The sequence below is a fragment of the Rhinolophus sinicus genome, linkage group LG02, assembly GCF_036562045.2.
Source record: "Rhinolophus sinicus isolate RSC01 linkage group LG02, ASM3656204v1, whole genome shotgun sequence".
Classification (NCBI taxonomy): Eukaryota; Metazoa; Chordata; class Mammalia; order Chiroptera; family Rhinolophidae; genus Rhinolophus; species Rhinolophus sinicus.
The window spans coordinates 156,952,707-156,979,860 of NC_133752.1; the positions used below are offsets into that span (position 1 = coordinate 156,952,707).

The 27,154-nt window shown below is 31.7% G+C and overlaps 1 protein-coding gene across 1 annotated transcript; it reads right to left on the reverse strand.

Moving 5' to 3' along the window:
- Nucleotides 1–1,866: 1,866 nt before the first annotated feature.
- On the reverse strand, nt 1,867–27,073 carry LOC109449604 (mucin-19). The gene is made up of 30 exons (XM_074324901.1): nt 27,052–27,073; nt 26,314–26,542; nt 25,422–25,539; nt 24,909–24,969; nt 24,571–24,668; nt 22,227–22,437; nt 21,416–21,538; nt 20,876–20,999; nt 19,326–19,461; nt 17,998–18,090; nt 17,260–17,344; nt 16,944–17,081; nt 15,812–15,961; nt 14,836–14,930; nt 14,274–14,400; nt 12,227–12,473; nt 10,396–10,448; nt 10,194–10,294; nt 9,815–9,966; nt 9,359–9,497; nt 8,360–8,464; nt 8,077–8,271; nt 7,150–7,389; nt 6,921–7,077; nt 5,816–5,941; nt 5,287–5,428; nt 4,479–4,510; nt 3,930–3,959; nt 2,859–2,900; nt 1,867–1,919 (listed from the first exon to the last, which is right to left on the reverse strand). Exons 1-30 carry the CDS (start codon nt 27,071–27,073, stop codon nt 1,867–1,869), a joined length of 3,624 nt encoding a protein of 1,207 aa, XP_074181002.1.
- Between the last annotated feature and the right edge of the window lie 81 nt (nt 27,074–27,154).

Here is a 27,154-nt window from a genome sequence, read left to right on the forward strand (position 1 = left end):
ATGAGGGATTGGAGATTATGGAGAAAATAGTACTTAATCAGGGCATTGTTGAGATTTAATAAGATATTGAGTGAAAACTACTTGATATAATGACTAGAATGATATAATGACTAAATCCTCATTAAAAGTCATTATTAGCTACAACTTACAGTACAGTACTAATATAACATTTTAGTAAATTATTAACATTATACTTATAGAGCATGAAATAACTACTGGAATTTCAGTGAAATTAAATAAAGCATTAAGAATTAGTAATGCTAAGCATTAAGTCATAAATAATACCTAATTAATTCAGGAAAAAAATCACCTAAGTAATCTTCCCTGTAATTCAATTACATTAGATTTATAATGTTTTAAATACTATGATGGAGATCATTGATGATATTTTTATAATGTTTTAAAGTGAATTAAACATTTTCATCTAAAACTTCATCAGTTGCTCACAAAAGCTCTTTAGGTAATCTATGAAAACTTGCTTGCTACTATCCAAACTGTTGACAAAATAAAATCACTAGAATGTTATGTTCAAAACTGAGTGCTTGTGGGAAAAAAAGTAATAACAGGAAACATATGTATAAGGTGGAAAAAATCAAGCCAATTTTCTTAGTTTTGTCTGAGTGCCTGTTGAGATAGAGGATGCAGATATCATCATATTGAAATATTTATCCAAATTGCTTATGAGTCATGCATAACTATACAATTCATAGAATAAACAGTCAAGAATAATTTTATTTCTTTAAGTGATCAAAAGATTCAAAACTTTTAATAGCTGGATGAAATATTTTATTTTAACTAAAAGAGAGCTATATAACTAAACCAAATTATTCATAATAGAAACAGAACCAGGCTGAGAATCAGGAATTCAGTCCACTGCTTATGACTGAGATAATATGTGGCTAAAAAATTATTCTGCAGTGCATATGAAACAACAAAGAGAACTATTGGGATGAAATTGTCACTAAGGCTCAGAAAATGAATTTACAATTATAGAAAGAGAAAAATATTTCTGAAATGTGTTAGTCTTTCCAAGATTTACATTGAAAGAGCCAGTAGTGCTTAGCATTGCTAATGATATTCAACATAAGAAAGAGTTTGATAAGAATTAAACATATAAGTTTGGGCATTTTTAATGATATTCCACCCTCTGATGGCTGATATTTTAACATATATATTTACCCTTTGAATATAAGCATATATTAATTACCAAATAAATCAGACAATGTTAAGAATAACAAAGTAGTAAAAATTATAGTCATAATTCTACATCATGATATAAAATTATAATTTAAAAGTTTGTATTCTAGAGAGGAATACTAGCTCTAATGAGTGAAATGTATAAATTGTAAGATTTATCAGTATAAATAATATCTAACCAATAGTCTAACCTTCACCAGAAATTCTGTGCCAAAATAAAAACCTGATGTATGAATTTGGGACACAGAAAAAGGAGTCATCCCTTTATTCTATAAAGATTGATTGAATAGTAACTAATGTAGCTTGGGACAAGGTGCAATTGGGAATACAAGAATGGCAAACCATGGTCTGTGACTTGAAGGAAGTTAACTAGACTTACTGTGGTGATCATTCCTCAATATATACAAATACTGAATCATTATGTTGTACACCTGAAACTAGTATAATGTTACATGCCAATTATGTCTCCATAAAATATCATAGATTTAAATACACATATAAAGACTAGAAGAAAGCAATAAATAACAGGAGGAGAGAAATAGTGTTCAGTTGGAGGAAGAAAAAGTCCTACATATAGGTGAGTGGGTATGTTAAATCTAATACATGTAAGTTCAAAAAAAACAATTTGAATACATATTAAAAACTTTGTAAATTTATAGGCTTTTTAATTCACCTACCTATTGTTTCACTGCTCGATGTTGCAATCTCTGGAATGAAAGTTGCTGAATTAAAGAAAACAATGGGAAAAATAAGTTTTGTTTAGAGGTAAAATTATGTTTCTGAGAATATCTAAGGTCATATATAAAATGGATCAAACTGAAATGAATGTTTCAGAGAAATTTGATCATACAAGTGAATAGATGTTAAAATGTGAAATTGAAGTTTTAAAATCCATAGACCACAAAGTAAAAGGTCAAAAAATGTGTTATTTTGTACAATATTTTCCCCAACATCTTCCTCTAAAACATTCTTTAAAAAGAACAAAAAGAAAAGCGAAAAACAAACAAGCAATAAAACTTCCCCTAAAAATGCCACTGCTAAAGTACTACAAAAGGAAGTTTTGGATTTCTTTCTTTCTTTTTTTTTTTAATGCCCTCTTGATTAAGGTGTGGTTGAGATTAAGGCTTACCTGTACCTGAGCTGCTGGTTACCAGCGCAATTGCTAAACAATGGAGGAGACAAACATTTGGAAATATATGTTAAAATGGTATTGAAAGACATTTTTAGATATCTCTAGAATGCAAATAAATTATTAAATATAACAGTTAAATTTATCAGATGTTTGCCCATTTCAATACACTACTTTTGTGCTATATTGGCCTCAGATTTAATTACAAACCACTCAATTAATGTTAAAATTCCTTGTTGTTAGTAAAAGAGAAATTGTAAATTATTTTCAAAGAATTTAACATAAAATATTCTTCAGCAGTCCCTTTCACCAAATTAGTAGCATGTGGAATATTCTTTGTAGGATACATAACCTCTGAATAGGGAAGACATTCTTCACCAAAGTGAGAATTGGCTCTAGATCTTACTATTGGGCATTTAGAAGATGAATAAGTAGAGAATGACACATTTGAAAATAGGGTCAAAATACCTGAATTGCAAATTCAGTTTGCTTCAAATTTAGAAGCTAAAAAAACAAATAAGCATTGATTTACCTGCTTCGGTGTTTAATATGGAAGTAGCTGTTGTAGTAGTAACTGTTTAGGAAAGACAATATTTATGAAAATAAAATACTTGAATAATTTTTGCTGGGAAATTTAGTTCAAGAAACCAGTTGCTATAAACTAAATATGAATTTCTGAAATTGTGTGCAGAGATTAAGTGACAAAGCAATCTTTCATTGAAATCAAAACAATATTATGTATTTATTTCATGTCCACCAAAAATAACTAATTATTTTCTGTTATTACCCCTTAACCAAAATTTCATAGGAACTTTGTAAGGTCTATTTATGGACCAAGAAATAAGGTTCTGAACACTGATATGTGATATGTAAGTGACTGGTAAAAATTAAAATTTAAATAGCATTTTATAGATAATCACATAACCTTAATTATCAGAACGGAAGGCTTCCAATTTACTGTAATATCTCTCATTTGACACCATCTCCAAATATTAACCAACAGGAAATAAAACTTCTCCTTGAATCACACAAGACACAAATATGTAAGTATACTAAGGCAACTCTAAGTGTACTTATATTGCCAGTAAATTAAAGGTCCCAAATTAAAGTAAACTGCATTTTGCCCAGCACTCTCTGGAATGAACATAACTGAAATGCCCTTAGAGCTCAGAGCAAAAACATGAGTTAAGAAAAATGATTAACTTTGTATTTCTATGTTTTCAAATTAATTTCTATGTTTTCAAATTATCTCCCAGTGCGATCATTTTAAAATGTTTACTTCATGGAAGACTATATTTACTTCTGTTTCATGCCACTTATTTCAATTATTATCTAAAAATGTCTAACTTTGGGTTATGATATTTACCTAATAAGCATACAATGCCTACTATATGTTCTAATCATATTCCTAACTTAATTCACATAACTATAATGAAAGAATATTTTGACATATTTTCCACTAACTTGTCAATTTTAATTTGAAATTTGTATCAGCAGATTTACCAGAGTATCTTTTACTGGCACAGATTAATGTGAAATTACAAAAAAATTATTCACAAAAAGAAATCAGAAATAATACATATTTAAAACATGATGATTTTACCTGTAAATGTTGCATTCGTAGAAGCAATTTCTGAAATAATCATAAATACTATTATTAACAAACATGCAAAATCACAAAAACTTTTAAATCACAAGTTATCTATTAGTTATCTGTCACTTTTATTTTACTTTTTACAATTTCTAATACAAAAAGGAGTAGTTCACATATTCTTTTGGAGCCATTGAGATTTATTTTTGAGATATGTGTTGCTTATGAGCAATTCTTCAATTATTTAAGTCTATCTATATTAATCCTCACCTTCCACTCCATCTCTTTATTAAACCATTTGGACTGATGTCTCATTCCCTTAATTCCCAGAACCTACAGATAGGTGGAGGCACGCAGCAGGAGAACTGCCCCATCTGCCAATTTGAAATGCCTTGGTTTTGAAGTGATTCAACACAATACACTGTAATGGAATCGGCTCAGTTCACTGAGGGGCAGTCTAAAGCATGAAGTACCTACTCTTCTGCTGTTGATGGTCAGGAAAGATCCCAAACCTTTATCTCACCTTTCCAAAATCAATTAGAGTAAAATATAATGACTCACCACTGCACTCCAACTCTCCCGCAATGCAATAGCTGAAAATTAAAGTTAAAAAAAAAAAAAGAATGTGGTTAAAATTTTAACTCCAAATGACATACATCTTCCAAATTTAAAACAACAAATTTCTAACAGTGAAAATTAAGACACAACCAAATAAGAGAACAATAAATAATTGTTTCCCCAAGAGCCTGACATTGATTGAAATTGCTTGTTTTTTCATGTACTGTTATTTCTAATCTATTTCAGTGAGGTGTTCCTGGGACCTAAAGGAATGCTTTTCAGTCAAGCTGTAAAGTTAGTTCTTACATTTTCAGTTTCAAACATGATGTTACTGATGTCCATGCTGCTCTAGTATAGACATCACCTCTTTGCTTCCATGTCACTGTCTGAAAGCCTATAAACATGACCTTTCATTTATAGAATTAAAGCTTTCTTTTTACCTAAAACTACAGTAACAAATTCTGTTCTGTCTTTTGCATTATTAAGTATAAGATTTAACAAACCATTTGTTGATATGTAAATTTACTGAAAACACAAAATAACCATCTTAACTAATGTGAAACTAAACCTAAAGCTGGCCTTATTTAAAAATAACAGTGTTAAAATTATATACATACATATGTGTATGTATGTATATAATTGTATACTATATATATATGCGTGTATATATATGTGTGTGTGTGTGTGTATATATATATATATATATATATATGTATATATATATATATATATATATATATATATATATATATATCTTAAATGAAAATGAAAGAAACAGAATTGCTTATTGGAAAGGTAGTAGAGAATGTACCATGTTCTTCCACAGTTATCTTGGATCACTCCCCCTGCTGGTATGACATCATTGTAGAAGCAGCTGCACTCAGACAAACTGACACATTTCATGGTGTTCTCATCCAGATAAGGAGCATTGTCTGGGCACTTAGCATAACAACCTGTGAGTAAAAATGACCTGCAGTTTGTCTCTATTTACTGAAATTGATCATACTGCATTATATTATATAGAATATTTATAAAGTTACTTATATGATTCCGTTAACTAAAGTAGATAATAGCAAGACGATATCACATCCTTAAGAATGACAATGAGCAATGGGATTGTGTTTCCTCTCTCTCTATATATATATATCTCCTATTAAACACATAACTTATGTCCAGAAAAAATGTGTCTGATGCAGAAATATTAATGTCACAATAAAGATAACTATTCATTAAATTACAAAATATAAGACACCAAATTGGCAGAAACTGACAACATTTTCCAGTTTTAAATATCAATATAATTTGCACTACCCTTTGGATATTATTAAAATTTGCCTTACCTTCTAAAAGTGCAGAAAATTTCTGGCCAATAACTCGATCTTTGCATGTCTTTGCAGTCACTGTACCACAAGGTTCATAATGCCAGCTGCATTCTCCAGGTGCGTTGTAATAATCACAGTAGACAGCTATAATTAAATTATATCAAATTACTTCCATTAATTATATAACAATTTTCACCTTTCGTTTCTGAAAGCATTTTTAAAAGGGATTTTGAATGATAGTAACAATAAACAGACCTAAAAATATATCATTCTATCTTATCAACTTCCTTTGGCTTTGATCAAATTGCCTTATAAGCTAAAATAGCTCAGAAAAAAAGAGAGAAGCATATAGAATCAAGACAGTACTTAACTTTGACATCTCACACTAATTTAGGTTTGAGGTGGAAAAGTAACATTAATTTTCCTATTTTGAGATAGTTAGAGCCATAGCCTAGATTCAAGCTTAAATTAGAAAACTAAGTCTCTGGAAAAATTAGACTTCTTTAATATGTAAACAACAGTTCCCAAATGAGGCAACTGAAGGTTTCAATATAATATAATGCTGTGCATAATGAACTGAATGCAATGCAGATTCAATCTCGACGTTTCTCATTTGTCATATTTTCTTTCATAATACCTTCCTTTAAAAGAAAGAGTTAACTGATTTCTATTGAAGTTACCACTTTCTATATACATCAAGATTCAGTTTACATTTATTGTATAGTTTATTTTGAATAGGGCTCTATAAAAGTTTTCAAGATAATGTGTGAGGATTTCCATCAAAAGTAATATATGAGGTAAATGTTTAAGGATATATGACTATAACAAGACAGGTAAATAGTTCATTGTTCCTCTGAATCTGAGTGAGTATTCTCCATCAGTCTTCAATTTTTTTTTCCCCTCTGAACATAAGAACTTTTGAAATTGAATTTGATGTTCTATGCCAGGTGCTATATTTTTTTAAATAGATACTTTTTTCCACCATCATATAACACATTTTAAAACATTTCGAGGATCAAGAATGTGTGTTTTATAGAAAATATGAGAGGAAGGTTGATTATCTAACAAAGTCATTATATCTAATTATGTTGTTAACGAACAACAATACATGGATTTCACTTACGACAGAGGTCGGGTTTTCTCCACTTGACACAGACTCCAACAGCGCTGCATGCCTCCGCGTACATAGCCACAGATGTGCAGAAGCCCAGGTACTTCCCTTCCATGTCACATGCGCAGGCTTCCTCGATACACGCATCATAGTAAGCACTGGGGTCCACCTAGGTAGAGGACAGCACATGAGTCTCTGGGAGCAAACCCTGTGGAGGTCCATGCTTTCAGAGTAGTGCTACCTTGTTATGGCAGTCTCTGAAGGTGCTGTCCCGGATGATCTCACATTTCCGCACAGCCCAGGCCTTACAGTAGGGGTTTGAGTCGCATGGGAAAGTCTGAGTTACTGTGTTTGAACATTCTTGACTTGTTTTCCAACTATTTCCAAATTCCAGTGCTCCAGCAGCGACTGACGAGTATCTTGTTGTGAAATCATCCTTGAGATCACCATTGCTATTTCCACAAAGACCACAAACTTTGCCCTATACAGATCAGAAAGGGAAATTAACAAGTAAGTTGTGGATATAGATATGTAGACATGCAGATATAGAGAGAGAGTTGGAATCAGAAAGGGAAATTTATAAAGTGAGCTGCACTAGGGATATACATAGAGACAGATGATAGGTAGATGATAGATAATAATTATTATATATAATCAGAGTTATATATCATGAGTCTATTTTAAATTTCAATTTTTGGAAGGAAACAAGAATCTGTGGATAAGATTCTGATCCTGTTTAATTCAAGACATCCTATATCATAAGATGATCTAGTATTAACTAAGAAAATGCCTTAAGAATTAAAATAATTATATTCACTAGCTTCAAATTATATATGAGTATACTCTCAGTTTCTTAGAACATTTGCTCCCAGCAATACATTTATTTCTATATATACTCCAACTACTTCAAAATTGAATTATGCAATAATCTCAAACAGCCAAATATGGATAAACTAGAATACTTCAGGTTTATTGCATTTATTTTTCACCAGATTCTATCATCTTTATTACATTTAATATTTCATGCAAAGGTTAAATAGATATGGAGCGCTTATTGTACAACAGAGACTACCATTCTCCCACTTTCCACCTATAAGTATGTCTCTAACTCTCAGTAACAGAAATGATTTTGTTTCCCAATTGAATTACTTATTAGCAATATACATACATTCCAGCGTGGATCCAAAATAACAGACATTCTTGTGTTTTTGTCCCAAATTATGGTTATTCCAGCTAAAAATTTCAGAATCAAGTACAGGCCAACGGTATGCACAGAATATGCATTTCCACTGAGTTCACATTCCTTACTTTCTGGAGCTTTGATTGCTGTTACTTTACCATCTTGCAAGATAACATTCTGATCCTGTAAATGAAAAGATAGGCTTACATCAGTTTTATTTGGTCACTCATAATCTGAAAAAGACAGTAAATAAAGGGAAATAGCACTATACCTGTAAAGTAACTATTATTTTTCTTGAACATGTGAGCCCATCTTCACAGCATGGGACACTTTCAGTTAAAATACGGAATGTGCCATTTTCACGACCACAATAATCCTTTAAAAATAAAGTTATAATATGTTTATTAATATCAGGGACATGGAACTTAGTTATAACATTTGTATCAAATATTTCTCAGTCAGTGATACCTTAAACTCAGTAAATTACGATATACTATATTAGGGAAATTTCTGAAACATAATGGTTTAATTGCATTTGGCTGAGGCCAAGGTAGTTAACTTGCTTTGACTCAGCCCTTTTCCCATTACTTTTATACAAGTTTAGAATTACACCATGGATATGTAAGTGTTTAAATTATATGTTTGTATTCATAGAGTTATATCTAGGACTTGTAAATAGCTAAAAGTGGATTTTTTTTCCTCAGTGATTTATAGGAAATTTGATATTCAATCAAAACTAATGCATACATACAAAACAATCCAAATGTATCTTCCTCTTATGGAGGAAGCAGCTTAATTGCATGTAATAAGCATAAACTCTGGAATCAGACAGATCAGGTTTGAATAAGGTATTGTCTACTTAGTAATTTTTGTAGTTTATCCTCTGTAAACCTCAATTTCTTTATCTGAATCATAGGAATAATATCAGCCTTTTAGTATTATAATGATTAAATGTAGTAAAATATGTAAATTTGCTTGGCAAAGAAGCTCTCATAAAATGCTGTCATCGTTGCTGATTGTGCTGTTCTTAAAATAATTGTAATATCTAACTTTTATTAAGCACTTAGCATGTGCTCCAATATTTCCCCTAATTTGGTTTTGAGTAGAGGCAATTGCCATCCCCATTTTATAGATAAGGAAACTGAGACACAGAAAGGTTAAGGAACGTGCCCAAGTCACACACCTGAAAAATGGTAGAGCCAGAGTTCATCCACAATAAATAATAAGTAAGAAATTTAGGAAAATTGTGATAAAACACACTTGTAATTACCTCAACAAATGAATACTGGCAGAGACCATCAAAGCTGTAACTTTTCCTATCAAAAGTTCGAACATGACCTTCCCCATAGATGTGACAGGTAGTTTGACATTCATTTTGCGTACAGCTCCAAGATCCTTTTAAGCAAATGCTGAAATAAAGCAATGACAGAGTGTGGTAATTATACTATTCCAAGATCTATATACTCATACTACTTTTGTAAAGAAGCACAAAACAATGTTTTCTATTGATGTAAATTTTGCAGTTGTCGTCGTTATACTTCATGATGTTCATCATATATAATATGCTATGTAACTTTCTATTTAAAGAAATAGCATTTTTTTTCTAACTGCATTTGACCATTATTTTTGGAAATATCCCAAAATATGACTTCTTCTTTCTCATAAAAATAAGAGCAGATTGTGCACTTTTTAAATCCAAAATAAATAATAATCCTTTACTACGCACCATTTGTTGCAGCCCACTGAGGTGACACTTCCTTGTTCATACTCTCGTCCACCAAAAGAGCATGGGCAGTCATCAGGAAAGACACAGTTCCCTTTAGAATTGCGAACCATTCCTACTGGACAGTAGCACCCACGTTTGCAAGGCAAGTTTCCCTACAGAGATAAGTATAAAATATACACAATGAGGCACGGCTCCAAACACATCACATTATCAACATTAATTTATAATAGATAAATACACCAAGTATACATTTAGCGTTAATATTTAACAAGTCAGAATAACACACAATAAATAATATGATCTTATAATTATTTTTCATTGACATTTTAATTTTATTCTGCCCTTTTACAGAGCTAAACTCTAATGCCATGTCACTTACATCAAAATTAGGCATGTTCCGAGTGCTACATGAACTGTCAACTCTTCTCTGTGCCTTAGGATCACTGCAGTCCACATATTCAGCCCCTCCAGAACAAGTCTCTGTAAGATAAAGAAAGCCATTGTTCATCAAGGCCTTCTTGATCTGTTTATTTTAACCAAAGCAGAATATCTTCAACTTGCATCATGATTTCAACACTTACGTTGGGTTAAATCAATGGGAGTCTGGCAAAGAAGAATCCCATCTCGACAGACACTGGAAATAAAAGAAAATGATACATTTAAACATCACATTTCAGTGACAATATCTTAATACATCATCACAGCCACCTGAACCCCTCATTCATAAACCACCTGTTTCATTGCAAGTAGTTAGATGAATGAGACATAATGCCCCAGAACATGAGAATGAACTGAATCATAAGATACAGACTTGTACATATTATAGGAATGTACAAATAAGGTTGTGTAGACATCAAAGAAAACTTCGTGGAAAATATGCCTGGATATTGATGGATGAGTTAGACTCAATAGGTACTGCTGATAAAATGCAAAGCTGTGATGCAGGAAAGAACAATGTATATTCCAATGACTTGTTTGGATTGAAGGTAGAATGCGTAATAGGGAGAAGTGGTAAAAGTAAGTTGGGGCAATATTTCAGATGGCCTTAAGTGACATGCAAGTCTGATTTTGTTCTTCAGGCAACTGTCATCATTAATGTTTTTGAGCACGTAAGTGGCACAAATTGAATAGTGCTTTAGGTTAGATACTCTAGTGGAAGTGAGGAAACATGAGACAGAGACAGAGAGATACAGGGCAAAGAACAACCACATTAGCAATCACAGTAGTGCCAGTAAGAGCTCACAGGGGTCTGAAATAGGGTAATGCTGTGCTGAAGGGAACCATCATTTGGAGGTGCTAGCCTGTTGTATTTAAAAGGTAATCTACTGATTCTCCAACATGTGCAGAGAAAGTATCATTATCAAACCTTAACTGAATGTTGTGTGTGCTTTGCAGGAAAAGGATTGCTACTATGCTTTTCTTTTAAATGGCCAAGAAATATCATTCATTGCTAAATGATTGCTTAATGGAACCAAAGAAAACATAGAAGGTGCATCCAGAGAGTTTTGGAATGGCTACTTCATTTTGCAGTTATGTTGTTAAGAATTGCTATATCTATTTATGTAATTAGACATATGGATAAATGACTTTGCCCCATAAATTACTTTGCCAGAAACCACAACCTCCTTAGCCATTATGAAGTCACAATTCTTTAACCCTTACTGCCCAGGAACTAAGTTCAAATTCTTGAGCATGGCCTGACCACTGCCTACATTTTCAACCCAATCCCATGCAACAATGACCTACCTGTGCAATACATTTTCAAGCATTTCCTACATTAGTGCATTCTGTTTACTCTACTGAAAATCACTCTTCACACCCCAATTTTTTCTGGAAAAAGATTCATCCTTAGGAAAACTCAAATGCTGGTCTCCTCTGAGAAGTTTTCCTTATCTCCACAGGTAGACACTGGCCTTTTCTGTGCCATGTTATAGTATACAAGTATACAAAATCCTCGCCACCAGCACCCTATTTACTCTGTGAGTGCAAAACAGTATTCATCTATCTTCATAACTTCAGCATTCAGCACGAGGTCTGGCACAGTGTAGACATTCATTTAATACGCATTTGTTTGACAATGAATATTGAGTGACTACTAGAAAATATTGTCTGAATATGAAATTACTTTGCATTGTTTGCACGTAGGAGCTGCTAGAATACTTTTTTTACTGGTATTAAAACCAAATAAGAATAGGATAAATCAAGTATAGCCATGATGATGCAGTGAATACTCCAGGTTAAAGCGGACGATATCTAACCTTACTAAGAAATACAAAATTAAAAAAAAAAAATATATATATATATATGACATCTCTAAAGAAGACTTCATACTAGCAAAAGACTATTTCTCTGAAAGGGACAGTCCCTGGATTTCAAAGTCATAACATATATATATATATGTAATCTCCATACCATTTATTATCATCAATTTCGATGAGTTTGCCTGGTTTCAAGACCTCATCATTTATATAGCAGTCACACTGGGATTTGGGGACACAATTTCCTTCATTGTCCTGGTACATCTCATCGGGGCAAGTGCATCCATCAACTGGAACATCTTCTACATCACAGCTCCTATCTCTCTCTGACAATGAGCGGCAAGAACTATTGCAGGCTTTTACATTGTACTTGAAAACTAGGCCACTTGGACAAGAATGATCTGTAGGATAGGGACAAAAAATAGTAAATATGTTATCTATCCAGAAAATATAGCAATTTCACTTCAACTTGATGCTTATAGATATTATAGTGAATTATTCATAATTGAGGTAATAAATAATCAAGAAAAAAGTAGTTGTTCATTTTTTTTTCAGTCAATATTGAGACGTCACCATACGTTCTGCTAGGGATAAAGCCCATAAACAAGATTGGTGACACACTGCTCTCTAGTGGTTTATATTCCTGGGGGAAGGACAATCGTGTTACATGCTATGAAGGAGCAAGATGGGAATTCTAAGTGTGCACAACTGGGGACCTGCACTTAGTGAAGGGAAGCAGTAGATGGACAACAAGAAGGCAGTCTAGAGAAAGAGAATTCTAAGTCTGGGGAACAACCTAAGTTAAAGAGAGGAAAGGTCTTTCAAAAAGCAAATAAAAGAATAGAAGCTATAAGCCCAGACACAGAATTAGCAGTAGGCCTTTCAGGGCCCACTTAGGCAGTTTGATCTTTAGCATTAGAGTGATGAGAAGCCATTGACTTGTTTTAGACTAGAGTATCACATGATCAGGTTAGTTTTATTTGGTTTTACTTTAAAGATTACACTGATTACTCTGTAGAAAATGGAGTAGAGAGAACCAGGAATCAATACTGAAGGAGGCTATTGCAATCACACAGGAGAAGAAAAACGATGATTTCTTAAACTAGGTTGATGGCAGTAAAGATGGAGATACGTGAATGGATTTGAGAGAAATTTGTGAGGTAAACTTGACAGACCTTATTGATTGACTGGATATAAGCTATGGGGTATTAAGTATGATCTACAAGGGATATGTTCCTACAAAGTATTTCTTTTTTTCTTTTTGGAAATCAAGTACTTTCTAAAGTCTCATTCCAATAGTGTAATACATACTTTAAAATAAAGTTTAAGAAATATGATAGCTGATCCTCTAATTTACTGATTTATTTTTATTTTGTTACAAAGTAAGTTATTAATATTTGACTATCATTTAAAATACAGTAGGAGTCAGAACATTACTTAAATTTCAGCAAACAATAATTGAACAGATACATATTTATATATAAATACATATATATTCTGTTCTTGTTTACATATGAATATATTAAATTGAGATAAAAAATAAATCAAGAAGTAAAAAATGCAAGGATTGCCCAAATATACATATTCAGTAGAGTGGGGGTGGTCACTGAGTGGTCTTATTCAAATCACATGCTAACCCCAAGTCCTTCAGGAGTACGGGTACTTTAATGGTGGTTCCAACAAGATTTACTTCAATGAAGATGGGGTAGATTCCCAAAGGAATATCAGAATTTTATTACAAAAAGAAGAGGACATGGATATTGACCAATCAATAAAATTGGGGAACAGAAATATCCATTATTAATATTTTTTTAAATTATTATTTTCCTTAAGATAAATCCTCAAAAGTGTAAATGCAGTGCCAGGGAGGATGAAGATTTTTATAATTCTTGCTGCCTAATGTTCTACTGGCTTCCATAACGCCATACTGATGCTTGAAGCTCATTTTCCCTTTCCCAGGTCTAGGAAATACTTTTTTTTTTTAACCTTTTGACCCCCTTCACCCATATCTCCCAATCCCCACCCACTACCTCTGGCAATTACCAAGCTGTTCTCTATCAAAAGCAGAAAATTATCTTTGAAAGAACCAAGTAGAAATTTGTAAATACATGTGCCTACATGCATGCACACACACACACACACACAAACTATAGTAAAATTGAGAAGGAAATAGAGTTATCTAAAGCATCCATTCTGCTTACCACATCGTCCAGCTCTCCAGTCCACTACGTATGTTTCCTTCTCAGCACATGCTTTCACATAGTTGCCTAAAATTGTACACAGGCAATCTTGACTGTTTTCACAAGTACAAGTGTATTTTTTGCATTCCTTTAAAATGAGAAACAAATTCATATGACATTATGAAAATATTCAGAAGAACAGGTAAACTGGGTAAATGACTTGAGTTCATAATCACTCTTCTTCCCTGAAAACAAATTGTCTTTGAAACTTTTGGAAATATTTGTTTTCAAAAATATGCAAAATAGCAAATCAATTATTAACTGGGTTTTCAAGTAACTTAGAAAAAAACAGAAAGAAAATTATTCAAGATTTTTTTCATTTGGGGTTTTTTTATATCAATTTTAAAAATCAGAGTTGGTATATTTGACAATTGAAGAAAACAGTGGAATTCAATGTTAAATTTAAACATACCTTAATCTACTGACAATGGCCGTTATTTGAAAATTCTTAGTATCTACACATTTCTTTTGATATTATCAAAGTATTTCCCCCAAAAGCTGTTAATGTTAGATTCTCATGTACCTCAAGATATGGTTTAGGGTTCACAACTGGATGACAGGAAGCAAAAGGCCCATTTGCATCAAGAAGAATTCCACAGTGACTTTCAGCAAAATTTTCTGGAAGAAAATTAATGCAACCAAAATTTGTATCATTAATGTCATAATTTTTTAATTGAAAGAAAAAGTGTAAATTTTTAATAGAATTTTATCTTTATTAAAACAATTATGTTTTTGAAGTGTTTTGCTATAATAAATTGAATTTGTTATCAGTATATATAAAAATAACATGATATAATCAGAAACACCTTAAAGTAAAAGGCAAAGTCTTTATTAGCTTTGGACTTCTGTATTAAATCAGTTAACTATTTTCTGAAATTATATATATATGGAAAAAAGGAACCAGATCATTTATTTATGTGCCATTTAATTTAAAATACACATTTCTGTCTAAGTTATGAGAAGTGGGTAAATGAAGCCACCACACCACTGCCACTTCACTCCTGTCACCAGTATACAATTTTCTTAAGATCTAGGTTTGGGGTTTGGTGTAACTAATATTTACCATAGCAGTGGTTGGGAGACCTAGATCTAGCCATAGCTCTATTATCAAGTGGCTCAGCACTTTGAGTCAGTCTATTTTAATCAATGATTACTTCCATGACTAAATTAATAGGAAAGAATAACAACTCAAATAATCTGTAAAGCCTCCTCTAACTCTATTATTCTATAACTATGGAGAAACTGTTTAAGGAAGGAAAGAGTGGGTATAGAAAAAGACAACTGAGATGATCCACCCTCCCCCAGTGAAAGGTATGTTTTCTAGGAATACCCTCAGTCAGCCAGACTGTTTCTCTGCTGTTTCCTCTGAAATTGGGACAGTACAGCAAATACTCATTAAAATCAGGGTTATGTGATAGTCTCATATTATTGCAAGAATAAGTACATAATTCCTAACAACACGTATTTAATTACAGAGTTTGGCATTCAATCAGCATTACCTTGTTCTATGCTGATGCATGAGGTAGGTTTTCCTTTAGGACAGGACATCATTTCCCAAGAATCAGCAAACGTCTGAGACGTCTTCTCCAATATATTCTGACTTGACATGAAATCATCCTCTGCTCTGTTGTTATAGGAACCGCAGAGTCCTGTATAAGAGCACAGAACAAAGTTTAACATCTCCTTACCTACTCAACCATTTGGATTCATGTCCTTACTTCGTCTCAGTTCTTTCTTCAAATGAAAACTATAGAAGCTACCGAAAGCATTCCTTGATTAGTCTTTATGCATATAAATAAAATTTAATAACACTTCAGATTCATACCCCCTTTTAGTCAAATTCCAAGAACACTGAAATTCCATTTGCCATGAATAGTGTATTTTTCCTGTCGGTTGCTGTAACTTTACCTTCTTTGAGAAGGTAGCAGGAAGTACGCTTACAAGTAGGAGGTTTATGACTACACATTTTCACAGGTCCAGTGTGGAGACTTGAATTATGTTAAGGGCTATGTGCCTTTCTTATCTGGACCCTACTGACTCATGAGTTACATACTTTACCTATGTGTAAATAAGTCACCTTCTCAAGCATAGATACATTGCAAAAGCTTAAAAGGTTTAAATTAGTAATTGTGGCCTTGGCTAGAATTGTTTTATTTAACATCAATGACAGCATGTAAGAGCAGATTTCTATCATAGGAAAAACCTCAGTGAAAGATATGACCACATAATCTGTTGGTAAAAAGACAAATTATAATGTAACTTGTATTTAAACATGATTTTCAGAGGATTTATGTCTATAATATTTTTATTTTTTCTCCTCCAGATCAAAATCTTAGTAATGCATATCAGCAAAGTGATATATAACATATATCATCAAGTCTCACTTCATAAAAGCCTTAATTTAAAAACCTTAAAATGTTTAAATTTTTAAGGACCATTTGGGAATAGATTTTGTAATTAATAAAGCTGTCTTTACTATAAGAAGCAAACTGGAATTATTTTACTGCCATATGGAAGATAAAGTTAAGTAAAATGTTTTATGATTTAATGTCATCTAGAGACAATTGAAAATTACAATAAATAATGGTCACCTTAGAGCCTGGGAAATAAAAGCATATGCGGAGGACTTACCTACGGTGTCTGTGAATTGGTTAGGTGGCATAGAAACATATAATTGCATCACAGGAACAATTTGTATTTGCATTTTTACGTGAAAGTATGTTTCTACTTGAAAGTATGAGGAAGATGCCTTGAATATCTGTATTTTGTCTGTTAAAATAATTATTAACATTATTAGCAATAATTAACATAAACAGTTTTTAATTTCTTAAAATGCTTTTAGTCTTTAATACTTGTTAAAAACAGTAATATTTAACATCTTTAAAAATTGAATAAATGAATCGCTTACATTTATTTTTAAATTAAATGTAAGTATTATTACACTTACCTGAATAGTAATGACCTTGATTTCTAATATTGTCATTTGTGACTGTTCCATCTTTATTGAAAGTATATTTGTCAACTGAAACAGACTAAAATTTAAGATACATTGTTAATTCATTTTAATTTACAAAATTAATTCATTTTAGTGTAACATATAAACCTGAGATTCTGTTCCACAACAACTTGTTTAATTTTATTGGATTAACTTATAAGTATCTAAAATGTAGAACATTTTTAAAGCATTTGTCATACTTCGTATCATTGTTTTTCATCCTAACTCTTTAAGGAAGATTGTAAAGAACTCTTTATCCCCAATTTGTAGAGGAGGAAACTAAGACCCTAGAAGGTAACTTGAATTTCCAAAGGTCACACAGCTTGTAAGTGCCAAAGGCCAAGATAGTTGTTCTCTATACTCATTTATGTCTGTTTCCATTTATAATGTTGGTTTCTAATACACAAAATTCTAAACAAATATAATTGCTTTCAGAGTTTAATAATTTTATAAGCACATAAGATTGATCTGTAATTAGCATATTAGTTGTATATCTACGGTAATTTTGATATATTTAAGGATCCTTGGAACTATGCAGCTCTTCCAGAAACTTTATCAATTTTCTCTACAATCTTATCTGTGCTTTTAATTTACAGTAAAGCCTGCCTTCTTCAACCTCAAAAACTCTGAATTTGTGAAGTAATTGATTTGATTGTGCTCTGAATAAACTTTAGGAAGCTGATGACTTACCGAATTCAAGAGGAGTGTAACACTATTTAAGCATGTTCCTGACTGACCACTTGGACATGGACGAAGTTCAACACTCACAGACCAATCTTTATCCTGTTAAAAAAAAAATGCATTTCATTTAAATGTTTATTAAAATGTTATTGATTATATGCTATTACTATGTGATTCATTCACAATGCATGTTTGCATTTTAAATATGCACAATTCCTGCATACAATCAGTCTGCTCTGAAAATTGAAACCTAGTTAAGTCTATGGTATAGTCTAGGCCTGGCCAAGAGCTTTACAGATCGTCTGAGGATCTTCCATCAGCTATATCTATGTAGTCTATGATCGGGGGGTTTTCATAAACACCAATTTTTTTCTTTATCTTTACTTTTTACTTCTCCTTCAAGGGATTTGTGCTACTTTGTAGAGACTAATAGGAATTAGAGGCAATATAGCTTGTTTATGCTCTGGATAATCCATGTCTGTTTAAATCCAATGTGAGAGGTATTTAATTTGTGAAACTGTAATATAAGTCATGTCAAACATTGACTTCCAGTTCTCATTTTAAGATCTAGGAATCTCTAAACTAAGCAAATATTCCGTGTATTTTGGCATATTTCCCTCTCACTTCGCCCATTTCCTGTCCTCACGGATTACATGCAGAACATAAAAAGAAGGGGGAAAAAAAGAGATGGCATACTGACTTTCAGTAGCAGCAACTACATTTCTCTGATTACTGGACATTGACCCATATCTCTTTATTTCAGGAGTCACAGATTTTGCTCATTTTTGTTTCTTACCAGGAAGATTAAATAAAGTTATATATTCTCATGCTAGCTAAAGGTACAAGGTACAAAATAAAATTTTATTGAAATTTAAATGATTTAAAATGTTAATAATGAAAAGAGTTTAAATATAAGGTCAACCTATATCATACTGATAATATAGTATTATATAATGTATCATATAAAAATAAATGTAAAGGAATAATGATGAAGATACTTCATGGAATAGGAAAGGTAGTTGCATTTGAGGCACTAGTGAACACATGCAAAGAAAAGTAGAAGAACAAATAATTACCCAGTGTATTTAGAAAATTATTCATGATGAAAGGGGCTTTGTTTGTTTGCTTATTAAAGTACACATTTGTGAGGAGAATAAGTAATATTGATTGTCAATATGTGACAAAAGGTATACTGAAATATATAACAACTAATCGAAGGGCTGTTTGTTATTTATTGTTTTAAATAGTAATTGAAGGTGAAGATTGTGTTTCAAAGTGTTTAAAATATAGTGTGGTGCCTGTATCCATTTTCACAAGTGTTCTAGGCTATTACTTACATGGATGGCCAAAAAGTAACAGTTTCCAGGATGGTTATATTTTTCACCATCAAAGGTAGTAATTGAACTTCCTTCCACCTTACATCTTCCAGGGCATAATGCTTCAGTGCAAGACCACTTTGCTTCTTGGCATGTGCTGTTAAAATAAAATGGTTATGTTAAAGGTTATCAATTGTGTTATCTCAGTAGTAAGAATAAATATCACAACATTAAAAAAAATCACAACTTGAGCTAAGACATTTAGTTAAGTAGTTTTAGATCCTATTCATTCCCCACCCACTATCTCAGCTATGTGAAAATGTCTCACTGACAATGATATCTTGGTACTTCAGAAGACTTGAATTCCATTGACTAAAATAATAACTTCTGCCTGCATCAAACATAAAAACTTGTCAACTGGATTTCATGAATTTGTTTAAATGAAACACATTTCACTGTTAGTATAAAAACACCTGCTACACATCACATTGTAGACCTGCACTGTCCAATACAGTTCAGTCATATAGCTATAGATTATTTGAAATGTGGCTAGTCCAGATTGAGATCGGCTGTAAATATAAAATACAGACTTTGAAGACTTAATATGAAAAAAATTGTAAAAACTCTCCTTAACTCTTTATACTAATTTTGTGTTGACATGATAATATTTTGGATATACAAAATATAAGATAAAAACTATTAATAATTCTATCTGCTTTTTTTTTGCTTTTAAAAAATGTTTCAACTAAAAATATGTGAAATTATTTATGTGGGTCCTATTTATGACTCACATTATATTTCTCTTGGACAGAATAGTATAAACATTCAAAAATCATAGCTGTTGTTATTTTTAATTATTAATATAGTATCATCACACTAACAAAACATTTCCTATTTATAGAGAAAATATTATAGTAAAAATAATAGATCAGATTATTTTCCCAGAAGGACACCATATGTTTCTAGAAAAGTCCTGTGGAATCTTATAGAAATTTGGAGTTTCAGAGAAAAGACAAAATGAGGAATAGATAAATCTCTCTGGTCAGCATATTGTTGCTGACTTAAAAGGAGGAATCAAGCTAACTATGCAATTAAAAGAGAAATAGTCTATACTAACTTTTGGCACATTCAAATCCACTCTGGATTAAATACATCATCACCAAAGAAGCCTCATATAAAAATTACTTGAAAGTGTTGGGTTGTTTCTGATTGTTCATTTTATTAAATATGTAATTAGCGTAATTATTGCTTCATTATTATAAACATACTCTAGTATTATTCTTTGCTCTGTATTTGCAATAACCAATTGGTTTACTATTCAAAACACTATTTCAGTTAGTGAAAAACATTATCTTTGAAAGATACACAGAAAGCTCACATCTTATTTATAATAAACATACTAAACATTCCTCGAAAATAAAAGACAAAATATCAACACAGGAAATCCAATGAGGCAGATTTTTATTTGTGAAAAGTTTATTTTAAGGGTGGATTTAGGAATTATTTTCAATTAGATTAAAATATCAGTAGTTTTTCACTATCAATAAAATGTAAACAAGAAGCACACATACCACTGAGAACCACAAGGACCTTCTCGGACTTCTCCTGACTGATAGACTTTTCCATTAGATTCACATGGACATTCAGCCTTTAATACACATCTCCCTTTCTCTCCAATATCATCCAATAGATAACCTAAAAATCATTATATAAGACCAATCTCAGAACTATATAAACATCAATAAATTCCCAAGCAGTGTATTATGAAATCACTCTTGAACTAGTCCTTCTTAGTTCAATCGTGAACTTAAAATGGTAATTTCTATTTAACTAGCTACTCCAAGTTTGAGAGCTGGCAAGTGTTCTGAGCCACAGAGCAGTCCTACTGAGCCCAATATAGGACTCCAGGATGACCTGCAGAATACCACGTCCCTTGGGTACTGTAGAGATAGAAAAACATGTTAACATTAAAGGTCTCTCTGGTCCTTCTCTGCAGTTTGCCAGAAGGATGGATTAGGAATAGGTGGATTTATTAAACATCTCATTACAGACAAGGCTCCATTAAACTTGAGTCACTTCATTTTGAGTTGTTTTTGTGTAAATATTATTACCTTCTGGGCAGGTGCAGCCACTCACACATTCACTGTCTTGAAAAGGAGCCACATTAGAACAAGTTGCAGGATTTGAGAGACCACATTCTTTGTAGATATGTTTTTCTGGGCATCTTGGTTTTTCTGGAGAAATATAGAAATATGTATGCATGGAAATTAGAAGGAAATAAATGTGATAAATACATAATATTCTAATGGAGAACTTTTCAAATGATATTCTTTGAGTCTCATTTTCAAGATATAAGTATTTAAAGATCCTCAGTACAACTAAATTATGCCATTTTACCATGCATTATTGTATGATACAATATTTAATATGGAGAAACTGTACATTATACATAATATAATTTCATCATACTTTGAAATTGATATTCTATTTGTATTTTAACTTATACGGATTGAGCCAATCATAAGTGGAAAGTATATTTATATTTGTATGAAGATCATATTTATGTTTTATTAATCTTTTTGAAAGCAAAGAGGTACTAATCAATATACTTTTGATAACTTTCCAGTTTTTTTTACAGAGTTTTTATAGAATTTTACAAAATTACTCATTTTTCCCAGTGAATTTTACTCATTGTAAAGACTATTAAGTTCCTAATTAAGATCTTAACACAAAGCACTGCAACTGTGGCAAGTCTCTTTACCATGTGTGCTTCAGTGTCCTCAAAAGTACATGTGAGAGAAAACTATATCATCTATTAAGGGGCTAACAATCATCTGAGAAGATTACTTCGAAACATAGTTCAACTTTAAAGTGGTATATAAACTTCCTGATTTGGAATCTACAATAAATTGGAACACCTACCACAAGCCACATCGGAATCATCTCTCCAGGATTCATAAGTGCCGGGGCCATCTGAGGCACAGAGGCGTGACAATTCGGAATAAGTGTCACATGTAGAATTTTTGCCTCTATTTTGGCAATACTCATCAATGCAGATCATTTTGTAGTCATTGGATAAAGTGGTAACCTTTCCACATTTCTCAAAGTAAGTTTCAATAATTTTGTTACAGTGCTACAAAATAGAGCATGAGATTTTATTAAAACATAAGAAAAATGACAATCAAATGAACATTTAGGAAAAGATAAATTCAGAAGGTTTTGGGGGGGTTGTTTTGTTTTGTTTTGCATAGTATTCTACAACTTTAATAGGGAGAGTTGTTGGGTGTTGGTTGAACTGGAGGGTTTTGAAGTATTATATATAGTTGGTACAGTTACTCCTACAAGAATACTTTACCTCTGGCATTTAGGACTGCTATGTAACGACTTCAAAAATTGTACCTCAACTCATCCAAAATTTCTCTAAAGCTGACATGAAGTTTAGAACTCAAGAAAGTGGAAAGGGTGAGAAAAGGAGAGATCCATTGATGTCAGAGATTGGATGATAAATGATTGATACCACGATAAATACTGAGTTTCCCCAAAATTAAGACATAGCTAGACAATCAGCTCTAATGTGTCTTTTGAAGCAGAAATTAATATAAGACTCAGTCTTATTTTACCACAATATAAGACCGGGTCTATAATATAGTATAGTATAGTATAGTATAGTATAGTATAGTATAGTATAGTATAGTATAGTATAGTATAGTATAGTATAACATAATATAATACTGGGTTTTACATTAATTTTTGCTCCAAAAGACACATTAGAGCAGCTAGGTCTTATTTTCGGGGAAACACGGTAGATACTGGCCTTTTAACTGGTAGTCTGCCTATATTTGATGAGCAAACAGATGACAGTAAAACACAGGGACTCTGTGCTTTCTTGATGGGGGCCATGTGAGTTTGCTCTGGAAACAACATATTTGTTCTCATGTTGGTTAAGGAAGTAAAGACATATTATTGAACCCCCAAAACTTCAAATTTCAATGTATTTTAACTATCACATAGCTGTTTTCTATTTTACACATGTTTATTTTCAGTTGTCAAACAAATGCACAATTTGCACCAATTAAGATCTAAGACTGCTGCTAATATTCAAGTGAGTTATAAAATGAAATAAAATAAAATCTTCAAAGATTGTTTTTTCATCCATTATCCTTTGTATATCTTTCTTGCTGAATTATAGGCTCCTTGATTATAAGAAATACAACTCTGTATCATTTGGTCTTAATACAATACCTTATACATAGTAGGCCCATATGAAGTATGCATGGATGTTAACATAAATTTATATATTTATTTAATAAACATTTTTAAGCAAAAAGAAGTAAGTTCACACTCAGCAAGCAACTACCACAATGGATATAACATCACAGAACTCATAATCTTACAGAAGACATATGAAAAAAACCATGAGAAATTATTACATATGGTATCTTATCATAAGTTCCAATGAGTGGCAAACAGTAGCACAGTAAAGAGAAAGTAATTCTAACTGCAAAAGTCAAGGAGGGTTTCACGAGGAAGATAGCAAGTGTTTTTATATACTGTCATGGTTTAATTTGCTTTACTAGAAGATGACAAGGTGGTTATAAATGTAACAACTATTGTCAATAATACAAAAGTCTGTTCTATCCATATATATCTTGAGCTTTAGAATTTTGTTCTAGATTGAAATAGGAATATATGAACATTCATTCAGTCATCAAATTAATCTATCAAATTCAATATAACAAAATTAAACAGCGTGGAAAATTCACAGAGTGAATAATGACTATTTTTAAGTGTTGGAGTCAAAAAGGTTATGTGCAACTTTTTCAAAAAGAAGGTAAAAGATCTGAGGGAGGACAATTCAGACAGACTATCTGGGTCAAAAGTTAAGGGAGTGAAAGCAAAAAGTAGTTGTTGGGCTCACAGTACATGAATTTCTAAACTATAAGAGTCAAGTTAGTATCCATCAAGAGATAATAATGGAGAGGTGAAGCATGTTCAGTTTATAGACAAACTGAAATACTATGCAAAGGAAATTGGAATTGTCACAGTAACATATAATAAATATCATACCATTTTAGGAGGAAAACTTGTTTTAGCATCTACAGCTAGACTAAAGCTGAGAAACAGAGCACAGGGAAATTGGAGAGGAAGCATTTGCAGAATTCTAAGAAGGTATGCATGCTTAAAAAAGACGTTGGCTATCTAAATTTAAATCAAGGGGAATATTGCTAAAATTTGCTACTAGATAGATAAAATATAAATTTCTTACCTGTACTCCATCTGGACAACTTTCATGGCTTTTACTAAATGCCCTGGGACATTCATCAGGAATTTTACTATTGGCAATGTGCTCATTGATATCTTCTCCTTAAAAAGAAAGCAATGTTTGGTTCAAAATATTCATTACATATACACATCATTTTCAAGCTAAATATGGACTTGATGACATATATATGTACGTATATATATGTATATATATATTAATAATTTCTCGTTCTTTAGACAAATGTAAACTGTTTGTTGTTAGATTTATCTAAATATAAGCAATTACTTTAAAATTTTAGTTTGGGAAGCAACTTTCTTGTACATAATACATAGTAATCTTACCTGGAGTGCTGTTGAAATTTCCGCAAAGACCACACGTTGGATATTGCTTGTGAAGAGTGAGCTTTAAAAGAAATTTAAATGTATGTATTTATAAAATATTGAAAATATCTCAAGACAAAATTTACCCAAACCAAAGAATAGGGCCTCTTCATATTCAGTTCTACCTAAGCTGGTTACTTTGGGATGTATTACAGGGACACTTTTTAAAGGACCTGGCTCTAAAATTTGGAATGGGTTCTAATTCCACAACTTACTATGTGTCTTTGGGCAGGATATTTAACTTTTATTAGCCTGACTCTTCTGAATTCCATCATCTTTAAAATAAGATTAATAATAGTATGTAATTCAAGGTATTTGAAATATTAAGATAAGGCTTAGAACGTTAATTACTACATAGAGCTATCTCAGTAAACTTTAGCTCTTATTTTCAATATATTTAGAATATATTGTTTTTATAACTGAAAGCACAGAACAAAATGCACAGGATTATAAGAAAATCATAGATGGACTTACTGAGAGTTTGTTATTTTTGTCCCACATTAAAGACAAGATTCCTCTACGGCTATTCAGGACATTATGTTCTCCATATTTTTTAATGTGAATCAACTTATTGTTGTATGGTATCTGTACACTGAAAAGTATAAAATACAAGTACATATAAATGTAACAATAGTATTATTATAACATGTTTTTCTGATAATTCATGTTTCTATATTTAGTATCATAAATATACTGGATAGTAGATATTAAAGTTTCCTTTTTCATATTTCAGAAGAAGAAATACAATGGCTTTTTTTCAATATTGGAAAGACTTTTAAGGAACAGTGAATAAATCTGGAGTCTTTGGAGAAATGGACAACAACAACAAAAAAAAACACACATCGGTTTGGTATAAGAAAAAATGATGAAATAATTTGAAATGTTCACAAGTTAAGTATTGAGTCTCATTTTCTTATCCTGGAAAGTATTCAGATATGCCATCCCTTCCAAATATTAATTGCTACTTCTGAAAATCTTGACATAAAAGTTTCAATTCATTGTAAAACCTCAAATTTATATTTAGTATTAAACATACAAATGAAAATTGAAATATTCTGTTAACAGTTTTGTTGAATACACATGTTGCCCCGAATCTAGATACTCAAAATAGTCAAACAATAGAACCACTCTTTTTTTCACCTTGTTGTAGAAGTAAATATAATATAACATTTTATGATCCCACATATATCAAATTTTTATACATTCACCAAACTCCTGGCCAAGAATTTATTTAAAATATCAATACACACATCAGAATAGGAAAAGAGTACCATCGCTTTCCCATTCAACCTTTTTCTTTTCTTTTTTTGGCTCAATTTACTTAAAAGAATTCTATAGCATTTATCCAAAACACGTTAGCATTTACCTTTCTCCATTAACTAAAATGGTATCACCAGAAATAGAGATGTAATTACTGTCAATTATAACCATTATTTTTTCAATCTCACTATCATTGTTTCGTTTGATCTCAATATTGAAATCTCCTCCAGATTCAACGCAGTGACGGCAGAAAGTGTACGTGCATGAAGACTCAAAGGAAAAGATACGGTTGTTGAAAGCTTTATATGCTCCTTTGCCCCAAGTAGAAGCTTCACCTACAAGATTTAGAGCAGAATATTCATAATTATTCAGAACAATTAATGTACTGTCTAATTCTGATTTTTAAAGTGTTTACGTACCAATATAAAAAAAAATCAGTGAAAGATTATATTCTCACAGCCCCCACTTTAAATCAATACTTTCCTTGCTCACATACCGCAAAAAAACACATTAAAAGTAGTACCTGAGTCCTTGAGAATACCCAAAGTTAGCTGTCTTGCTAAACAAAATGTAAATAAAAACATCTTGTTTCCCTTGGGGAAGATATTGTTTCTATGAGTTTTTCATATCATGGGGAGGGATATATGGAGGGAAGTTGTGGTCTGCTTGATTGCTTTGCTTTTTGTAGGTTACCATTTATATCAAATGATTGTAAAGAATTATATTATTTTTTCTATACATCTACGTATATGTACATATGTATATACATATATATATTTATGTGTAGGTGGTGTTTGTGTATCTTTGAGAAAAATAGTACAAATGTGGTATCATTCAAACATACAATGATCAAACAGATAGATCATGGGCAAATTTTTAAAACTAGTTTCGAATCATGGTTATGTTGAAATCCCATTAGGTACTGGCTAGCTTGGAAACAAAAATAT